An 18,433-nucleotide genomic window follows, 5' to 3' on the forward strand; every position below is an offset into this window, starting at 1 on the left:
CGAGTTTCTTTTGGGATGCTGTTGAAAAGTGGTGTCCGACTTGGTACTATGCAACACCAACCATGCACCATATGATATTGGCCGAAGCAGAAAGCTGTCAGGAATCAGTTCACCAAAGCTCCATCAAATTCATCTGCAATGCCGGCGGGGGCCTTCCTCCAACTCTTGCAGAGCAGCTTCATTCTACCTTCGGTTGTGTTATTTTACCAAGTTACGGGATGACAGAATGTGCTCCTATTGCAGCACCACCTCTGGACTACGACCTCACCCGAGTGGGGACATCTGGCCTCCCAGCAGGCCCTGACATAGCCATTATGGATATATCACGAGCGTCCCGCGTCCCCATTGGTACAACAGGAAGGATTTGTGTGAGGGGCCTTCCGGTCTTCAATGGGTATCTAACGCCCGCTGGTATAGATACAAGCGCTTTTGATGCAGCTGGGTGGTTCGACACTGGCGACCTTGGACGCATGGATGAAGCAGGGTATCTCTATATTACTGGGAGAAGCAAAGAAGTTATTAACCGTGGAGGAGAGATAATTTCCCCCCTGGAGGTCGAAGATGCCATCATATCAGCCTCAAAGGACCCCTCCTCCGCCATTTTTGGTCGGGTTGCAGAAACCATGGCATTCTCTACACCCCATGACGTACTACAGGAAGTTGTTGGTGCTGTGATCGTGACCCCTGCAGGGTGCAAAAGACCTGATCTCCGACAAATACATGAAGCGCTCAAAGACCGCCTGGACCAACCCAAGCGGCCCGCAGTTCTGGTCTATATGGATAACGTCCCAAAGGCTCACAACAAACTACGTCGCATACAACTCAGTCGTCGATTAGGAATGAAGACGCTTACAGACGATACCTTGCCATCCGACTGTCACTACGAAGCAATGTGCCCTCCACCCGAAACCCCTTTGGATGTCTTAATTGGCCAAAGAAGATGTGTTATCCAGCCTGATGTGGTGGAAGCACATCTTACTGAGATCGCTGGGATATCGGATGTTCTGATCCGGACCAACCTAGTAGACGGATACCTTCAGGCTATCTTGTTTAATGCCATTCAGGATCAACTATCTGCTGATAATATATATGCACGCCTTCGCATTCTCGTTGACGGATACCTTGTTCCTAGTAGTATTAGGATCATTAATGGGCGACCACCAGTGGATTCTAGAGGCAAAATAGATGAAGCTGCCGTACTTGCCTCACTTCACCCTCAGTCGCAGTCTTCAACCTCACGTATTGAACGACGGGTTTGCGATCTCTTTGCCAGTGCACTGCGACTAACACCGGGGGATGTCGGGACTTCCACAGACTTCTTTCTAGCTGGTGGGGATAGCCTGACAGCTGGACGTCTTGTCTCTCGCATTCGACAAGAATTTAGTATTCGACTTGCCAGTGATGTACTATTTCGGCACAGTACAGTCTCGGAAATAAGTATCGTCATCGAAGAGGCTATGGTCCAGCCGAAGGTCGAAAAGGCAAAGTCTGAAGATCTCCCTGGTTGCCGGGAGACGTACAGCTCTACAAATCCAGCCATTCTTCTGCTCAACTTAATACCCTTGGGTGTATTTTCCCCAATACTGCAGACGTTGCGATGGTCCATATTTGTGTATTTTCTAATTCAAGCATTCCGCTGGCAAATCCGAGATTCCGTTGTTGGGCGACTTTTCCTCATCCTTATGGCTGGGGTGCTATCTCGACAAGTGATACATGTCTTCTCTCCTCTCCTGGGAATTGCATTCAAATGGCTACTCATAGGTCGATACCGGGCTGGGATATACCCCATGTGGGGACCTTATCATTCTCGGTGGTGGTTGACACAAAAAGTACTCCAAGTGTGTGGGATGGTAAGTCGCCCTGATATTATTGATGTGTGTATGCTGAGCAGTTTATGGGCATGCACTGACTATGTAAACATCATTAGGGTGTCTTCGACCGCTTCGGCTTTACCCGAGTCCTATATTACCGTGCTCTTGGAGCACGCATTGGCCGCAACGTTCGCATCCATCCGCATGCCTCCCTAGGGGAGTACGACCTAATTGAAATTGGTGATGATGTCGTGCTGGATAACTGCTCGTGTCGCCCCTTCTCCGCAGAAAGAAATACATCTATGCTTTTACAACCAATTCGCATTGGGCGGGACTGTACTGTGGGCCTCAATGCAGTCATTGCCTCCGGCACAGACCTCCCGTCTGGGACTTGTTTAGGGCCAAATACGTCTAGCTGGGAAATGGAGGACGCGCAGGAGTCAAACCGTGAGCTAGTCTCTGCACAGATCCCACAACCACATTGGATTTGGTACGTCTTAGTTGTGGTACCGCTGTCGGTGCTAGTATCATTCATCTCTCGATTTCCGGCAATAGTGGCATTTTTACCCGTGGTGATGAGGTACCGACATGCCCAAACTGACATGCTCCATCATCAACTCCTCTGGTTTGTGAGCCCATCACGGATTGGGTATTATACTTTGGTGATACTCTCTGGGTCTGTTGTCGGTCCGTTCGCTTGGTTTTTTGCAGTATGCCTTGTCAAGCTGGGGTTGGATTTAATCTGTGGTCGACCGAGGCCTGGTCCATGCAATCAGCTTACCCAGCGGCAAAAAATCCGAAGCGCCGTGTTGGATTCCATTCTCCCGCGAGGAGACATCTCACGGCTGACTCGGATTATAGGAACGCACTATGAACTCGTCTCTATTGCAGTGAGAATGCTTGGCGGGCGTGTCGGCAAACGAGTTTACTGGCCAGGCACTGGAATTACAATGGTCCAGGATTACGATCTTCTAGAGATTGGCAATGATGTTGTATTCGGATCCCGATCTACTTTTGTTACATCCGACGGGATAGGAAGAGATCGCATAGTCATTGGGGATGGGGCATTTGTGGGAGACCATGTTGTTGCTCTTCCTGGAGTTACTGTTGGAAAAAGCACCACGGTTGGATCAGGGGCGCTTCTACGTCGGAACGGTTCATACCCAGACAATACAACCTGGACTGGAAGTAAGCATGGAGATGCCATACAATTTCCCCAGAATACCTCTCCCCGAAACCACAGCCAAGAAAGCCTGGAGAAACTAGATCTAAAAAATGATGACAATGACACAATAACGCCGTTTGGACGAGCCTTTTATAAAGGACAAGCAGACTACTATGTGCTCGGTATCGGAGCCATTGTTGCATACTCTACTCTGGCTGCAGCCATCGGCGCGGTGTACTCCGCTTCCAGTATCCTTACGGGTTTACTAGTGGTTTCTCGACTCGTACGGATGGGTCATACGATGCCTGGACTACATTGGTGGAGACCATTCATATTTTACGCAGCATTCACTGCAGTTGTAGGAGCAGTGACTCTTATGCAGAGCGCTGCAGCCTTGGGAATCAAAATAGCGGCGAAGTGGATAATTCTCGGACGGCGACAGGAAGGCTTCTACCCGTGGGACCGAAGCAGCTACTGCCAGCGCTGGCAGATTCTGCTCACTATCGAGCGGATTTTTACAGGGTATCCTAGACGGATTAATACGATGGTTTTGCTGACCGGGACGGCATATATGGTCCAGTATTACCGAGCACTGGGTGCCACTATAGGCGCTGACTGTGCATTAGCAGCCAGCGGTGAAGCCGACCTATTGATGACAGAGCCCGACCTCGTAACTCTAGGGAGTAGAGTGACGATTGACCATGCTAGTTTGGTGGGACATCTGAATACGAGGGGAGAATTCGAGCTTCATCGATTGCAGGTAGGAAGCCGCAGTGTGCTCCGAACTAAGTCAAGATTGTTGTCGGGAGCGTCGGTCGGTGAAGATGCGTGCTTGTTGGAGCACACATTGGTTCTGTCAGGAGACCATATAGATGACGGGTGTACGGTTCAGGGCTGGCCCGCTGAGCCCTTCATGGAGTCGCGGGTAGGGTATTCCTTTCAATTGCCATAATTTAAGCAGAATGGGTGGCTCGATCAAAAAGGAGGATATAGAATTATAGATATATAAATGAATACTGTAATATAGCTCACAAAGCTTAGGATGGAAATACACTAGACAAAATTATCGCTTGTTTATGGTAACGCAGTACGGGGAGGAGTCGTTCAGTCTGGTCGTCTAGGAATAAACCTGAACTGTCGAAACAACCAGGTGTAAATGGCATCCTTCAGCTGGAGGGTTTGGCATATTTCAGCACGACACTAAACCAATGCATACGGCTTTGCGCACGCCATTCCGCAGTGTAGATTCATAAGTATCCCCTTAAATCAAGTTTCGGTAAGCGCCATCGTTTGGTTAGCTATGTGCACAACGAGGCGCAACCTCCGAGGCCAATCAAAACCAGCAGACAGCAATCCAAACTCTTGTCACGGCCGTCTCCTTTGAAGCTTGGTGCAATGGAAAAGAAGGCCATCGACCCAAAGACAGGCGGTATCATTAGAACCAAACCTTGGCTCCGCTGGCTGTGGTGCACTCAGCCTCTCTATGCAGGTTATTGGCCTGGATCGTATTCTGTCAGTGGCTCGCCCAAGGTCTGGTAAACTAAGAGCGACACCAAACCTGTAAACATACATAGCAGTCCCAGCAGACGTAAAGCGTCCGGAGTAACTCCATGGTTGAAATGCGGCCATCAACTCCGTCTGCTGGATGGAGAGGTGATGCTTGCTGTTGCTGCCATAGTAGTAGTTAGTAGTGGTGGTGTTGAAGCTGAGGTTGAAGTTGAAGCTGAACTTGGAAGAAAGAAGAAAAAGAAAAGAAAGAGAAATAATCTGCGCAAGTGGTCGCTGTCGTCCGCCCGCCTAGTTATGACGCTTTTTTTGCTCTTTCGGCGCCAACAACTTCAGCTTCTTCGCTCTCACGCTCACGCTCACGCAGCCCTCAACCTTCACGCTCGCTCTCTGGCTCGACGTACAAGGACACGGCCCTGCGGTCATCTTCTTCACACGCGACAGAGGCCGTCACTGTTCTTTAGCGGGGACCCTGAAAGGGCTGTCTGGAAACGGCCTAAAGGAGCCTTACCGCTTCGTTCTCAGTGTTGTTTCAAGTTAGTTAAACCCCAGGCTCAGCTGTCCGTATCACCCCCCTGGCCCTGTCGGTTGCAGTTCTGGGGACTATCAGCTCTCCAGCAAACGGACGACCAGTCTGGGGCTCGCCCTTTGATATATCTGATAAGCAGGTCGTTTCGTGGTTGCCTGTATCGCTGACTATCCCGCTAGGTTCTAACCGCTTGCTACTGGGAGGCATCTGGACACCCTAGAAATGCTTCTCTGATCTGCGCTCAACTTTATAAAACCACCACCTTCTAGCCGATATGGGGCAGGCCAGTTCTTCGCAAAGAACATCTCCAGGAACTACGAACGACAGAGATCGGCCACGATACAGCTACGGCGGCGGCGGCGGCAGCAGCAGCAACAGCAGCAACGATACTAATAATAATGGCTTTCCAACCCCACCGACTTCTACACGCCAGAGAATGAGAAACAGCACGCATATTCCTTCTTGGGCACGCCCGCCGGACAACAGTCGACATGAACCGCGGAGCAACCCTTCGTGGGCTTCGGACGGCGCCCTGGAGGAGTTTCCAGCACCAGCCGGGTCTGTGACTCGAAGTAGCAGCGCCTCAGGCACCAGCAGACAGTCTCGGATGTCTCGTCTGGGTACGAGAATACTTCCAAACTCCGTCTTGAGAAACCTGCTTAATAGCGGGGAAGAGACTCCAGCTGAAGGAAGAGCACACCGAGATGGTCTCCTCTCCAGGAGCTCCCCAAGATCAGATTCACCCCAGCCTACACCACATCTTCCGTCATTCCGAACCCTTAGTACTCGGGGAATAGCGCGCAGGAGATCGATTCGCGGGCCGTATGCCCTTCCAAGAGGGGAGTCTGCTTTGTTGCCAGATTCTCCACCAAACCCAACTTTCTTAGAGAACCCGTCCAGCGCCAGAAATACGGACCCTTCCCGCCTTTCTTGGAGATATCGTGCAAGACTGAGTCATGTTCGACATTCAATATCCTCCCCGATATCATATATGTTCAACCAACACTCGACCCCAACACATCCCAACCAGTCGGCACCCCCCGCACCAACGCGACCCTCCCGTGCTGGGCTTTCTGATGATTCAGATCACCCACCCCACCTTCCCAGCAATACTGAAGCGAATATGGATGTTGATACGGATATTGATGAGGCTCATGAGCCTGATGATTCTAGTTCGAGTCCCAGGTCTGGCCCAATTCCAGTCCCTGGCTACCACACTAGCTCTCCTAACCAAAGGCATTCAACTATTCGATCTCGAGCAACAAGGCTACTAAGGAGAGAGGAGCAAACACCGCTCTCTCGCGTCCTACAGCTTGCTGCAACAGCCATTGCCGCCCAGCTTTCCGGAAATACAAATTTGGCGGTACCCAGCATTCAGTCCGTTGGCGCAGACGGTTTAGATGGACCCTTGGAATCTCTTATGAACGGCTTACAGCAAGTTTCAGCTAATCAGGAGACTATAAGTAATCTTGATGCGCCGCAAGATCCAAACGTTCCCCATGTGAACTTCTTGAGAGTCTTCAGATTTGTGAACCAGGACGGTCCTTCCACACAGCAGACCTCAGGTGAGGGAGGTGACGATAACGCCGATCAGATGGACATTGACGGGCAAGGCTCAACAGACGGGCATCAAGAACGGCGTTTGCTCACTTTGGTTGTTGTTGGTGTGCGAGCCGTACCACCCAGCAACGGAGCGGCAGGTGATACTACCACCAACAACCGACTTAATGTAGAGTCACTCCTCCGGTTGCCGCTTCTTGCCCCTGGTAATTTTCTACGCAACGATAGAGGCGGGGGTAACTTTCTGCGGCGTTCGGATGGCCGTTCAAGATTCTCCCCGCGACGTTATTCTGTTGGTGGCAGCACTTTCCCAGCAAATTACGACAGCCAGCGCCATTTTCGATCCCAAAACTCTTCTCGCCGGCCCTCTGATGTTGGGTCCTCGAGTGATCTAGCTAGCTCACTCCCAACTATTCTCTCCGACAGTCCCCAGGGCCCAAATCCGCCCCCGTCTACGCCAGCAGAAGCGGGTTTATCGAGGGTGTCATCTGCTGTCAACACACCAAGTAGACGGCCTTCATCTGCGTCGGCTATTCTTCCACAACTTAATGAGGACGGAACAGGAGAACCAGGAGATCCATTGGAAGAACACCCAATGGGCTTTAATCCTGCAAGACAGCGCCGTAGAAGCGACTCAGAAGCTGCTCGTCATCGTGGACTGGGTTCTGGTGCCGCACGAAGGAACGGAGTAGTGGAACCCGACGATCCTTCTCCCTCGGGGGGACGAAGCTGGCTAATCTACGTTGTTGGAACCAACTTAGCTGAGAACCACCCAGCATTTGCTGCGCCCAGCTTGTTTACAGATGTATGTGCACCCGCATAGCTCCCTTTGTTTTGTAAACAACCCAACCATAAACTAACTCGGAGTTCTAGAATCCCACATATGAGGACATGATACTACTGTCATCCTTACTAGGCCCAGCCAAACCCCCTGTCGCAACGCAGGACGAAATAACTTCCGCAGGCGGCCTATATCGTCTTGTAGAGTATTCCGGGGCTTTGGTTGCAGAAAGTATCGGCGAAGAAACCCAGGAGAGTGTTCCAATAGCAGAGAGTGATCGATGTCTCATATGCTTATGCGACTACGAGGCAGCCGAAGAAGTGAGGATATTGAATAAATGCAAGCATGTCTACCATCGCGAGTGCATTGATGAGGTACGTATTCATATACTAATACCATGAGGTCCAAAGCTAACATAAATTTTAACAGTGGCTTACAACAGGACGCAATTCTTGTCCTTTGTGCCGAGGTGAGGGTGTCTCTAACTCCAGTAATGATACCGGTAGCGAAGCGGTGCCAGCATCCTAGCTTTAACGCTATCCTTGAGACCCTTTTACCTATGCTACTCATCACGGCGGTTTTTCCGCTATTAATAACCTCTTACACTTTTACAAGAAAGAACCATATTTAATATCATGGCCTGGGGTCATGAATACACCAAATTCTATTCCACTTTGTATTCATTCATGCATTGACCACGGAAGATACGTTTCGGCGCCAACTTTTTTACCGTTGGCCTGTATCTATCTCATCCCTTGCTTTATTTCTTCCTTGCTGTTTTCCGCCCCTCCGCTTCTTGCATATTATTCCTATACGGTGCTGCCCTTGTTCCCTTTCTTAATATGTGAATGTGATACTCCTTTAGCCTCAAAGCCTGTTTCTGCCCATTCTGTTTTTCCTTTATCGCATGCTTTTTAACTAAAACTTGCTCTTTTGTTGCTTTCTTTTCTCATTCGGCCCTGCTGTATCTGGCGTTTCTTTGAGGGATCATCATACAGCAAAATGGATCGTGGGGATCTGGGATGGAGCTCATAATAATAAATCGGATCATGGTTGGGACTGGATGGATGGACTGGTGGGCTCATTTCTCAATGCGTTTTCTTCCCTTTTCAGTTCCTTTATGAGCGCCTTCATAGCTATATTTACACTTTATTTAGTTATGAAGTCACACATTACTCGATATATTTCTTACAATAGGTGACCACCAGGCGACAAGTAATTCTTAAAGGTATATAGGCTTGCTTGTCAATGAGTGGTATCTGTGTCTTTTTAAGTCATTTAGTATAATTAGGTTATATAATAATTTTCTATTAATGGATAATTGAGTGTCGACGTATATGCGGAATTAAAGAAATAAGACATGCTCCCATAATTAACAAGCGTTGAGTGGGTATATTTATATGGACATCATTGTAAAAAACCTCAATACTGCAATAGAAGAGCTCACCGATGTGACCGAAAATATTAAGAAATATTGAAACAAATCAATAATGCTAAACTCCGAACGCTGCTCGAACAGACCTAGTATAATGTAATGAGTCGACTCGCCGCAAATGCCAAAAATGATGGTCAGGGCCGGTATCAGGGTATTTGCCGCCTTAGAACTCCCATACCTCCAGCTCTCATGTCTTCAAGGCGGTCCTTGATGGAGTTTCCCTCAGCTTCAACAGCATCATGACGTCTCTTAATCTCTGCTTCAAAAATAGCAGCAAACTTCCGTCTAGTTTGGCGTGCTTCTTTGGATTTCTGCAACATTTGGCAAAATTGGTCAACCAGCAGGTCTCCACACTCTTCCCACTCCGACAGAGTCACGGAAGAAAAGAATGTGCGACGTTGGTCATCTGTTAAACTTTTCATGCGGAGGAGTTTATCTTTGAGGGATAGCTGTGCATCATGCTGAAACAGTGGCTGCACAGGAGTTGGGTTATAGTCAAAGCTTTCCGCCTGGAGATTTGAGTATGCTTTCGTTTCCAGAATATTAGGCGGGTAATCAGATATAAAATTTGAGTAAGGGCGTTTGGATGAAACGGCTGATACTGTGGAGAGATGGGGCGAATGCAGGGAGACGTGTTCTTCGTGACGGGCCATTTCTTCAAACCCATCATCGTCTGAGTAGTCCACGGCGCTGAGATCGGTTGCCGTATCAAAAGCTCCGCGGTTATGAGCCGACGACTGATCATCAACAGAATGTTGTACCTGTTGGCCCACCAAATTATCTTCACTAGGTTGGTGTTAGACATTATGTGACTGGATTGAACTGGCAAATCTATCGGAGCAAAAGACAATCACACTCACACTTCGTGGTTCAGTTCCTCGGCATGACCAGAATATGGGTCAGGCGCAGCAAAATGGGGCCTTGCTGCAAACCTATTTCTTGTTGATAGCCTCTGCGCTACAGGTCTATGGGTAATTTTAGGAACTTCAAAGTGGTTATTTTGCGGGGGTTGGGATGTCGCCGGGGCCTCGTTTTGATAGTGGTCTTTACCAATCGGTGGTTGATGAGGACGTTGGGGCATGGTATGAGAAATCCCTCCTCCATCCACATTCCTGTTCGGCGAAGAACTGTCCTCTCTTAGGATTGCTTCAATCTTTTGCCAGCTTAGCATTTCCCTCGTGGAATGGGCATTGTTGACCTCCCAGGAAGAGCCACGCTCTCGGCTGTCTTCTTCTGCCTGTTCTCTAAATTCATCTTGTTCCTGTTGTATTTTATAATGCTCGTTTCTCCCTTCTGCGCCTTCCTCTTCGTCAGAGTCAAGCTCCTTAATCCTTTCAGCAATGGACTTATAACCCGCAAGATTCTGGGTAACAGCTGTGCCTGGACGATTGGTATCTTCATGTGTAGGATAGCGGTTCCCTATAATGGACCCTACTTCCGAGTCTCGTAAGACGCTAATAGTAGTAGAATCATCAACACCCTCAAGGTCGGTATCAAAAATGTCTCCGGGCCCCTCATTTGGGTTTGTAGTATGAATCTCCTGCGGTGGCCCATTAGGCAGTCCGTGGGGCTCTGTGCTTTCTGATAGTGAATCTCTGTGCTCTCTATTGGTAGATGGGCGACCGAGCCCACGTAATCCACCTAATAAGGCAGGGGGTGGTTTTATTCTGGCCAGCTCAACTTGGCGCTCCCTGGAGTTTTGAACTGGCTTGAGTAGAAGCCTCTTCTCTGTCCCATTTGAATCCCCGCTCCCTTGGACGAAATCACTAACCCTCATGATTCTGGGTTGACATATGTTATCCTTAAATGTAACAGCTCTGCGTATTGATATTATTGGCCGTTAATCTGCTATGAACCCTGGGGTTGTCTGTTATTGATTGTTGACGTCTTCGTGATGTTGAAATTAAGCTCAAATGAGGTGCATTTTAACTTTGTCACATGATAGATTTTCTCGGAGCTACATTATTTATGCCTTGAGCAGCATGGGAAACAAGACGTTACAGATATGATAATAGTGAAAAGGGTAAATATCAGTTTATTAGTGGGATTCCCACAACCTACAGAGTGCATTATTGGAGTAGCACCACTGAAACGAAAATAATCTACCCCCCATACCAGGTGCTGTTAGGAATACACACATAGCTATAACTAGTCAAATACCGGAACTTCGAGTCCGATCCAATCTAGCCTGCGCTTTATTGAAGAATGACTTTGCTTTCTCGATCTCTGCTAACCTTTTCTCCTTGGCTGCATCGATTTCAATTCTCAGTATCTCGGCGTCGAGACGTGCGTTTCCACCACGATCATCATGTGGAAGACTATCACCGAATTCATCTTCTATACCAGCAAGGCCTTGTTCGCTTTCACTAAGTAAAACTGAAGACAGGTAAAGATCACCTATCCACTGAGATACCATTCCACGCAGCCTGAGCAATTCGTGGCTATCCGAGAAAGGAGGAGAAACGAGCAATTCATCCATTTGTCTTGCAATCTGCTGGGCTTCTTCTAGTTCCTTGACGCGAGCAGCAATAATGGCCGTTTTATTATCTGATATTTTGTCATGGCTCTGCGTGTAGTCATCCATTCTTGCACCAGGGTCAGAAGGGTCAGGGTATTCATTGCTGTCGGCAACGGACGCACCAGAGTTGTAGACGGATTCTCCAGAGTCTCTGGCCAAGCGGCTTTCCTCTTGGGACACTGATATCCATAACCCAAACATAGCTGGATAGAAATGTAACGGGCTTAACGCGTTCGGCGCTGCCTTGCGATACTGATATTGGATGATCAGTCTTTCATAATATTCTTTTGCGCGCTCAAACCCAGCCCTTGTAAACCATCCCCGATTCCCAGGACCGGAACTAGAACCAGTCCATAGTAGTATCTCTGCCCCGGTGGCCCACCTCCCTGAGTTCCTCACGTCTACCGGATGTCCACCGAAATTATCTCGAAGAATCAGGCCCAAAGCCCTTCCGGCACGAAGATAGTCCCCTTCCATTAGACAGCGATGTAAGATGGTTGTTACAACGCTCAAATGACGAAGGCGCAGGGCATTTTTTTTTGTAGGATTACCACCTGCTAGGTATATTGGTGGATTCAATTGAGATAGATCAGTCTCTATTCGCTGCCTGCTATTTATAGTTTTGGTTCTTTTCTGTTTCGTGGCCCAGGTGTTTGCCCCATCTTCGTCACCTTCGAATTCATCGTCACTCTCAAGTGAAGTAAAGTCGTTCAAATCGGCTTCATGTGGGAATTGTCCACCTGGCAATTCGCGGTATACCGGAAGCCCTGAGATCCTATATTGATGTGCTTCTCCAGGGGAGAGAACTAGTGGCACTCGAGTGGTTGATCGATGTTTCTCCTTCTGTTTATCCTTCGCCTCAGACTCGCTTCTTACCACACTTTCTGTTCCATCTTGCCCTTGACCACTGTGCTCTTGGTCCAGCTCCTCGTTGCTGTCGCCATCATGTATCCTTTGAAATCTTCCCCGTTGCTTCAGGTGTTCATACTTGGCTGTTCGGTAGCTTACAGGCTGCTGCCACAATGGCAGTGGGAGGGCAAAAGATGATGCAGCTTGGTCCGAATATGCAGTCCTCGACATAGAGAGCAGGTATTTCCTATCATATACCGGGAAGGGCACAGTACTGGATTTGCGACGACCTCCGTCGTCAACTGCATCATATTGCCGAGGGAGCGAAAGAAGCTCTTTTTCGGCTTTTGTGCTTGTCAGAGCTGGAGGTACACCTAGGCAACTAGTTATTAGTCATCAGACGGGAAAAACGGGAATCGAACCTCTCAAAAAAAAAAAAAATAATGGAGGCCACGCCCATAGGACTTAGACAAAACTCCATATGCCGTATAAGAAGGAGCCACTGTAGTTGACCAACTCGTTCAAAGAATGAATAAAAGTGGTACGGAGTAAACGTGGGTATTTATAGGCCCTCGCAAGACATTCTGGATAAAATGTTAACAAGTTACTTTGAATCGTTTGATAGACGGCTTGAACTCCAATGCCTAAATAACTATTATTTTACAAGTTCTACCCGCGGTATAGTGACTCGGGCTGTCTAGGTAACCACTACAAAACGTCAAATACTCACAAACACTGGATTCTTCTGCGGCAAGACAATTAGGATCAGGGGGGGGTGGTAGACATACTGTCTAGATGATCATGAGCAGCGAGTTTGCCTAGAAGTACCCTGATATCTACTGAACCGCTCCATGATGCCTTAGAGCTTGTATTTCCTGCCATATAGTTAAACAACACATCCCTTTCGACTAGCAGCACTACTTCTAGGCTCCCATCCTAGGAGAGCTTGCATATCCTGACCACAACTCCTCTGAGCCACGCACCTTAATCAATTGCAACAGTTCGAGCCATGGGACAAATACTTTCCAAGACAAAAAATAACGACGCCGATACTGTTGAACGGCCGCCTACTCCGCGCGATATATCTTTTTGGGCTGACTATATACCTGATGAAGTCAGTCGGAGACCTGAGGACCGCAAAGGCTGGTACACTGACTTCCTTGAACAAGCAGCTGTTGCTCCCCATCAGGATGGAAAGTCTGTTGTTGTATTTTGGCCGTATAAGGATGAGACAAGGGCTGATGAAGTCGACCCAAATGATGTTATAGCGAATGCTGCTACTATATACGAGACTTTATTTTATGAACATGGTGGACATCCACGGATGGTGAAGTAAGTTATTCACTCGTTACTATCGGTAGTAAATATACAATATATTAACATATCCACTAGGTATCTTCATCGATTAGACTCCGGTGTTGGGTTTTGTCTTGAACGTCTCACCCCCGGCCCCCTGGATAATATCAGATTTCCACCCCTTTCACTTCCCATTCAAACGCCATCAACTCAAAATAGGATTCTTTTAACCTTATACTATCGATGGGCACTCCAGAGCCTCTCCGCTCTACATTTTATGCATTCAAAGTCTATGTATCTTACCACCGTTGGTAATACATTTACCTGGCTACGGTCCGATATGTCCATTGCAATTACCGGACTTACATGCGTTGCATGTCCTACCCTGGTGCCAGAATGGGATGACCATGGTGAAACAGGTAACTTCGTATACAAGATAGAAAGACTATCACAGCATTCCTATGGAGATTTAGAATGCTTTAGTACCGATAGCAGCGAATGTCCCCCATGTAACGCAGCTTATGATATATTCAGCTGGGCGTTGTGGATATGGCAACTCATGACAAACCACCATTCAACAAGCCCACCGCAGCACTCTTGGTATAGCTCCTGGTCCCCTCTTCTACCAATAGACCCAGCATCCTGGCCAGATTTTACTAGTAATATTCAATTCCGAGACTACGAAGATGAGAGGCGCAGGCAAGGGGCGTGGCAAGTCCTTGAAGAGGAAAGACTTGGTCATATACTTGTTAAAGCCTGGAATCAAGAGTATGAAAGTGCGGATCAAGTGATGCATGATGTGAAAGAAGTCATTGTTAAGATGGGTATGAAGCTGATTGGGGAAGACGAGATTGAACTCGAGGTTTGCGGCGGTAGATGGGAGGATGTTTTTGATCAGGATCTACAATTTGCATGCCTCGAAAAGGAAACTAGTTAGTTTGTTAACTAACGTACATCTTGGTTCTAATTTAAGGGAATAAAAATATGGCAGCATAACAAGACGAATATGGATTGTGCCTAGAAAGCTCTGCTAACATACCCACTGTTACACGTATCAGGCCCTTTCAATCTATTTAGAGCCACAGCTGCTGCATTGAACGCGAGACCCTTCTATTCCTTTTGGCCTACCAAGGTCACCTACTTCCATATTTTATTGGAAAAGTCACTAGTTTCCAGATATTAAAGAGAACTATTTGGGCCAAACTTACAAATCGGCACGGGAGATTCCAAATTCAGTAGTAACAACAGCACAGTCATCACCATCACAAATTTGATAGAATCTACCACAGTATGTGGGGACATTAGGTGGCTGCACTCCTTACCATTCCCGCCACTGGAGGGGCAATTCATTGGCAGCAGCCCAGTTAGGAACTCCCCTACCGCTAGCATCCTTATCCTCAAAGCGGGCACCATGAGTCAGTAGTAGTTTAATAACCTGCTGCCTCTTTTCTATAGAATATCTAGGTCTGTCGCATGCCTGTGCATATGTAGCACATAGTGCAGGTGTTAAGCCAGCACTGTCTCTCGCAACCGGGTTAGCGCCATGTCGTAGTAGCGCCTTTACTACGGCGACCGATCCATTGCTTGCCGCCCAGTGTAACGGTGTCTGTAGAGAAAGTTTGAGACGATAGCCGGCAGGGCGATACTGGTAAATATCTCCTGGCACAACGGCCTGCGCCTCAGTGTCTGCACCAAGACCAATAAGACGTTCTATCAGAGCTGTGACCCCTTCATGATGCTCGTTATAGAGATCTGCGACACGGTGTAGAGCCGTCCACCCTTCCTGAGTTATATCGGTGGCCTTCGCCCCGTGATCAAGTAGTAGATTAGCGACCTGTAGCATGCTTACAACCCCTAACCTTTCTTCGAGAGCGAATAAAAGCGCTGTCCAGCCTGATGAAGACCTATCATTGATACGTGCTCCCTCTGCTAGTAGTCTCTCGACGATTCCTACCTGGTTCCCGTGAGCTGCTCGGTGGAGCATAGTCTCTCCGCAGAGAGTTGAAATGAAGATGTTGGGGTATCTATGGTGTTCTAAGCAAAACTGGAAGAGCGAATATGGCCCGTAGTATGCAAGTATGTGCATTGGTGTCTGGCCCAAGTTATCTGTAACGAAGGCTGAGGCTCCGTGCTGCAGTAGCATCGTGATAGTGTCCGTGTTAAAGCGATCGCCCGTTGGTAGAGGCCGACGATGTTTCACCATCGCGCGTGTGATGGCTGTAGCACCGTCCTCGTTTCTGATGTGTACATCCGCTCCTCGCTCAAGCAGAACTTGTACTGCCCCAGCAGTGTCGGGGGAAGAAGCGCTGATATGCAATGCGGTGTCACCTACGCTGCCCTGTTGAGCATTTATCCTCGCGCCGGCGTCTAGCAGCAGCTCGATAACTCTCCGCTGTTTTTGCGGGTGCAGCTCATCCGGCTTAAATTCTGATCCACATAGCTTTCTCCGACAGGACGCAGCCTTCCAAAGGGCTTCATCAAGGCCATCCTGCGTAGCCTTCCCGCCCTGAAGCAATGTTTGGATGGCACCCTCCACCCACTGGGCAGCGCCCACAAACAGCGCCGCATCTACCTCATCCGCGTCCATCGCCCGCCAGGCACAAAGATCGCTCACAATCTCGTCAAAGCCCCGTGACGCGGCCTCGCTAATCGCAGACTGATGGAGCTTCGACAGCTTGCGCACTCTTGAAAGGTGATCAACCCGTGGCTTGCGTACGCTTGACAGGCCGTGAGCCACGCCGTGATCCCAGAGCATCTTGACGATGGCGCGCCTCCCCCATATTGCAGCCAGCACCAACGAGTTATCGCATTCAAAGGAAAAATCACCCATGGCAGGCTTCTCAGAGTCTGCCCCGGCGTCGAGCAGCAGCCGGACTACATCAGGGTGGCCGCTGGTAATAGCATCGTGTAATGCAGTCCCACGGCAGCCGAAGTCCACGTCCCAGCCGCTACTGATGAGCTCTTGTAGCTTGACGGTGTCGTTTGCCTTGGCGGCGAGGTGTAGAGCGAGCTCTGGACGCTGGTGAACCATATTTGATTAACTATATCAGGTGCATTCTAGCATTATGGCGGACTCAATACATTTATAAAAGAATGGTAACTATTGAGGGAGAACAATTCTACCAACAATTGTTGTTGGCTATTAAAACCTATGTTTGTCACGGCCATGGTATGAAAGATGAATAATGTGTTATAACTGGCTAGCTATAATATAACTATTCTCTCCTTTAACTAGGCACCTAGGTAGTTAACTAGTTAGTTAAAGAGTAGTGCCTGCAATAATGATAGTGTTAAATTAACAGGCAACACTGCTTATCAGCAACAGCGGAATGAGTCTGTTCAACTCCTTCAACAGTTATCAGACCATCACCTTGTCGCTCGACCGGTTCCCTCCTTATCTACTCCTACCCACCTCAAGGCTATCCTTGCAGAACAGGTAGTACCCGGTAGTTATAGGTAATGCCCAACTTTCGGCTTCGGCGTCTCCGGTCGTTACCTTGGTCTCATGACTTGTGGCTGGCCCTCATCCTTCTGGCGTGTTGCCGGGTATGAGACAGGGGTTTGTTTACCCAGCCGATAACTACTCGCTACGGAGGTGTCGTTAACCCATGTTGCATGCGGCGGGTTCGTCCGTGAAACTGTCACAAGAACATGTTACCATCGGCTATGTGAGGAAGTGTCAAATCAACACCTTGAAAGGTAGGCCTGACCAGGTAACTAGGAGTAGTTAACTATGGGTGGCCAGGTATTCGGCGTAACACCTTCTTTGGCTGTTTTTATTACATAAATGCCCATGATACTTGACCAGGAGTTGCAGAGTTCCCCCTCATTCGCAACCCACAGCGTGAAATAGCTAGCTTTTTTTGAATATATAGAGATTTTGAAACCATATAGAATCAACAGGACGAACGTAGAGACTTAGATTTCGGACGCGTGGCTTTCCCATTGCTAGTAACCAAGCATATTCATGATAATCATTCTTCGCTCTCATACATCATATCGTTAAGGTCATGTCAGGTCGTTTCCTCGGGTTCGTACATCGAAAAAGGGGGTGAAGATGAACAAATAAAATGGAGTATTTTCAACATTCCCAAGAAGTCAAAAGGGAAGAAGGGGAGAGGAAGCAGAAGAAAACTGGGAAGGGTTAAGGATGAGATAGCGAGCTTGGAGCTGCCGATGCGCGAAACAAGGATGGAGAGACGAGTGTAGGAAGAGGAGTGGAGTTGCTAAGTTAATACACCGAAATGGGAGAGAAACTCAGGGGAGATGCGGAAGAATGGGCAAGGGCGTATGGTTCAAACAAATGAAAGATATGTTGCTGTCGAAGCTGTGGTTCAAAGTGAGTGGACAAAGGGAAGCAGACGGCTTTATGGTCCGATTTTGTATATAGGAATTTGGATAAAATCTCCCGGGAGCTTGTTCGCGCAAACGGAGTGGAATATAAAAAGGTCAAAAAGGGGAAATGAAGAAGAAAACATGAATAAAAAAATAGAAAAAAAAAAAAAAAAATAAGTGAATAAAAAATAAAGGAGAAAGCATAAAAGCCATCAAACATTAACCAGAACCCATAAGAAAACCCCTCCCCTCAAAAAATGCGGAAAAAAAAGTAATGAAAACAACAATTAGCTATGTGTGAATGCGGGTATGAAACGGTGAATGCCTCGCGGCTGGTCTCTGGAGGGAGAGGCTCTGGTCCCCCTCGACAAGGTAAAAATGGTAAGAATATTTTCTGCCATCCATCCGATCCACGGACGGCCTATAAGAAAGAGAAAAGATGCATAACCCGCGAGGGAAGAAAAAAAATGGCGTATAGAACCTTCATCCAAAAAATGCAAGTCATAGATGCGCATGGAGAGAACATACGAAATAGTTGGTGGATATATCCATCCTGGCCGCGTAGAGCGATAGGGTCAACAGGGCGAAGAGTAAGCATCGCCTGCTAGCCAAAAAGTGATTGCACTGGTAACGTTGATATTCCGTTTT

General features: G+C 48.1%; 7 protein-coding genes across 7 annotated transcripts in view; 3 read left to right on the forward strand and 4 right to left on the reverse strand.

Annotated features, from left to right (window-relative positions):
- MGYG_08298 (hypothetical protein) overlaps nt 1-3,928 on the forward strand; it is a gene marked incomplete at both ends in the record, with an annotated part of 4,989 nt that extends 1,061 nt beyond the window's left edge. The window contains 2 exons of the mRNA XM_003169346.1: nt 30-1,850; nt 1,928-3,928. Coding sequence (XP_003169394.1) covers nt 30-1,850; nt 1,928-3,928 — 3,822 coding nt within the window. The remainder of the gene's footprint in view (nt 1-29; nt 1,851-1,927) is intronic.
- A 483-nt stretch (nt 3,929-4,411) lies between these two features.
- Nucleotides 4,412-4,908, reverse strand: MGYG_08299 (hypothetical protein; the record flags this gene model as incomplete). Its single annotated transcript, XM_003169347.1, has 3 exons — nt 4,412-4,474; nt 4,547-4,645; nt 4,834-4,908. The coding sequence occupies 3 exons, from the start codon at nt 4,906-4,908 to the stop codon at nt 4,412-4,414; spliced, it is 237 nt and encodes a 78-aa protein (XP_003169395.1).
- Nucleotides 4,909-5,285: 377 nt separating this feature from the next.
- MGYG_08300 (RING finger protein) lies at nt 5,286-7,880 on the forward strand (the record flags this gene model as incomplete). Its single annotated transcript, XM_003169348.1, has 3 exons — nt 5,286-7,376; nt 7,445-7,726; nt 7,782-7,880. 3 exons carry the CDS (start codon nt 5,286-5,288, stop codon nt 7,878-7,880), a joined length of 2,472 nt encoding a protein of 823 aa, XP_003169396.1.
- A 1,053-nt stretch (nt 7,881-8,933) lies between these two features.
- On the reverse strand, nt 8,934-10,564 carry MGYG_08301 (hypothetical protein; the record flags this gene model as incomplete). The annotated part of the gene is made up of 2 exons (XM_003169349.1): nt 8,934-9,573; nt 9,648-10,564. The coding sequence occupies 2 exons, from the start codon at nt 10,562-10,564 to the stop codon at nt 8,934-8,936; spliced, it is 1,557 nt and encodes a 518-aa protein (XP_003169397.1).
- A 375-nt stretch (nt 10,565-10,939) lies between these two features.
- Nucleotides 10,940-12,385, reverse strand: MGYG_08302 (hypothetical protein; the record flags this gene model as incomplete). The annotated part of the gene is made up of 1 exon (XM_003169350.1): nt 10,940-12,385. The coding sequence occupies one exon, from the start codon at nt 12,383-12,385 to the stop codon at nt 10,940-10,942; it is 1,446 nt and encodes a 481-aa protein (XP_003169398.1).
- Nucleotides 12,386-13,163: 778 nt separating this feature from the next.
- On the forward strand, nt 13,164-14,387 carry MGYG_08303 (serine/threonine protein kinase; the record flags this gene model as incomplete). The annotated part of the gene is made up of 2 exons (XM_003169351.1): nt 13,164-13,486; nt 13,547-14,387. 2 exons carry the CDS (start codon nt 13,164-13,166, stop codon nt 14,385-14,387), a joined length of 1,164 nt encoding a protein of 387 aa, XP_003169399.1.
- A 381-nt stretch (nt 14,388-14,768) lies between these two features.
- MGYG_08304 (ankyrin repeat domain-containing protein 50) lies at nt 14,769-16,481 on the reverse strand (the record flags this gene model as incomplete). The annotated part of the gene is made up of 1 exon (XM_003169352.1): nt 14,769-16,481. One exon carries the CDS (start codon nt 16,479-16,481, stop codon nt 14,769-14,771), a length of 1,713 nt encoding a protein of 570 aa, XP_003169400.1.
- Between the last annotated feature and the right edge of the window lie 1,952 nt (nt 16,482-18,433).

The sequence above is a fragment of the Nannizzia gypsea genome, genomic scaffold (assembly GCF_000150975.2).
Source record: "Nannizzia gypsea CBS 118893 supercont1.9 genomic scaffold, whole genome shotgun sequence".
Lineage (NCBI taxonomy): Eukaryota > Fungi > Ascomycota > Eurotiomycetes > Onygenales > Arthrodermataceae > Nannizzia > Nannizzia gypsea.